Below are 922 nucleotides of genomic sequence, written 5' to 3'. Positions count from 1 at the left end.
TCTTCGCAAAGAAGATGACAAACCCATTGGAGAACATATTCGCACCTTCAAGGGTTTAAAGCAAAGACCAAGACCTCATCTACTGACATCTTATTAGACGATCCAAGTTACTTTCGAGGACTTGTTGGTGCTTTACTGTAGCATCGAAAGCATAGGATTCTTTGGAGGTCCCAAAGCATATGAAATTATAAATTGCTGGACTCTGGTGGGCATTAAGAGCATTATAACTCTCTCTCTCTCTCTCTCTCTCTCTCTCTCTCTCTCTCTCCCCAATATCTCTCTCTTCATAGATAGAAGAAGAAGAAGAAGAAGAAGAAAACAAGTGAATTTTTGTAGGCATGGCTGATGCTGTTGTTTCCTTCTTTCTTGGAAAATTGGGGAAGCAACTCTCACAAGAAGCGCAGCTCCTCTCTGGAGTTGAAGACAACGTAGCATGGATCAAAGCCGAGCTTCAATCCATGAAATCCTTCCTGAAAGATGCTGACCATCGAAGAGAGAGGGATGCCGGTGCAGAGGCTTGGATTATGCAAGTCCGGCGGTTAGTCTTCAACACTGAAGATGCTGTGGACGAGCACATGATCGAAACAGAGGTGCATCTGTCTCAGGGACCGATACATGGGCTGTCTAGTTTTTCATGCTTGCTTTGTCAAGCACATGATAGCTCAGCATCTATTCAGTACTCGGATGCAAAGGATTAGAAAGGAAGTGAAAGATATCCATGAAAGGAGAGCTCGATATGAGTTCATACTCCACCTCATGACGGGACGAGTTCAAATGTTGCTGATGGCGGCATGGAGATGAAGGAATTGCTCCTCCTTGGGTCGAAGAATTGGATATCATAGGGCTTGAGGAAGATGTCAAACAATTAGAAGAATGGCTGCTAAAAGAAGAGGTGCCGCATCAGCGTAAAGTAATTTCGATA

General features: G+C 44.0%; 1 protein-coding gene across 1 annotated transcript; it reads left to right on the top strand.

Annotated features, from left to right (window-relative positions):
- Nucleotides 1-338: 338 nt before the first annotated feature.
- On the top strand, nucleotides 339-698 carry LOC131257639 (putative disease resistance protein At1g58400). The gene has a single exon (XM_058258418.1). It carries the CDS (start codon nucleotides 339-341, stop codon nucleotides 696-698), a length of 360 nt encoding a protein of 119 aa, XP_058114401.1.
- Nucleotides 699-922: the final 224 nt, after the last annotated feature.

The sequence above is a fragment of the Magnolia sinica genome, chromosome 10 (assembly GCF_029962835.1).
Source record: "Magnolia sinica isolate HGM2019 chromosome 10, MsV1, whole genome shotgun sequence".
Lineage (NCBI taxonomy): Eukaryota > Viridiplantae > Streptophyta > Magnoliopsida > Magnoliales > Magnoliaceae > Magnolia > Magnolia sinica.
This window is presented reverse-complemented; position numbering and strand designations above follow the sequence as displayed.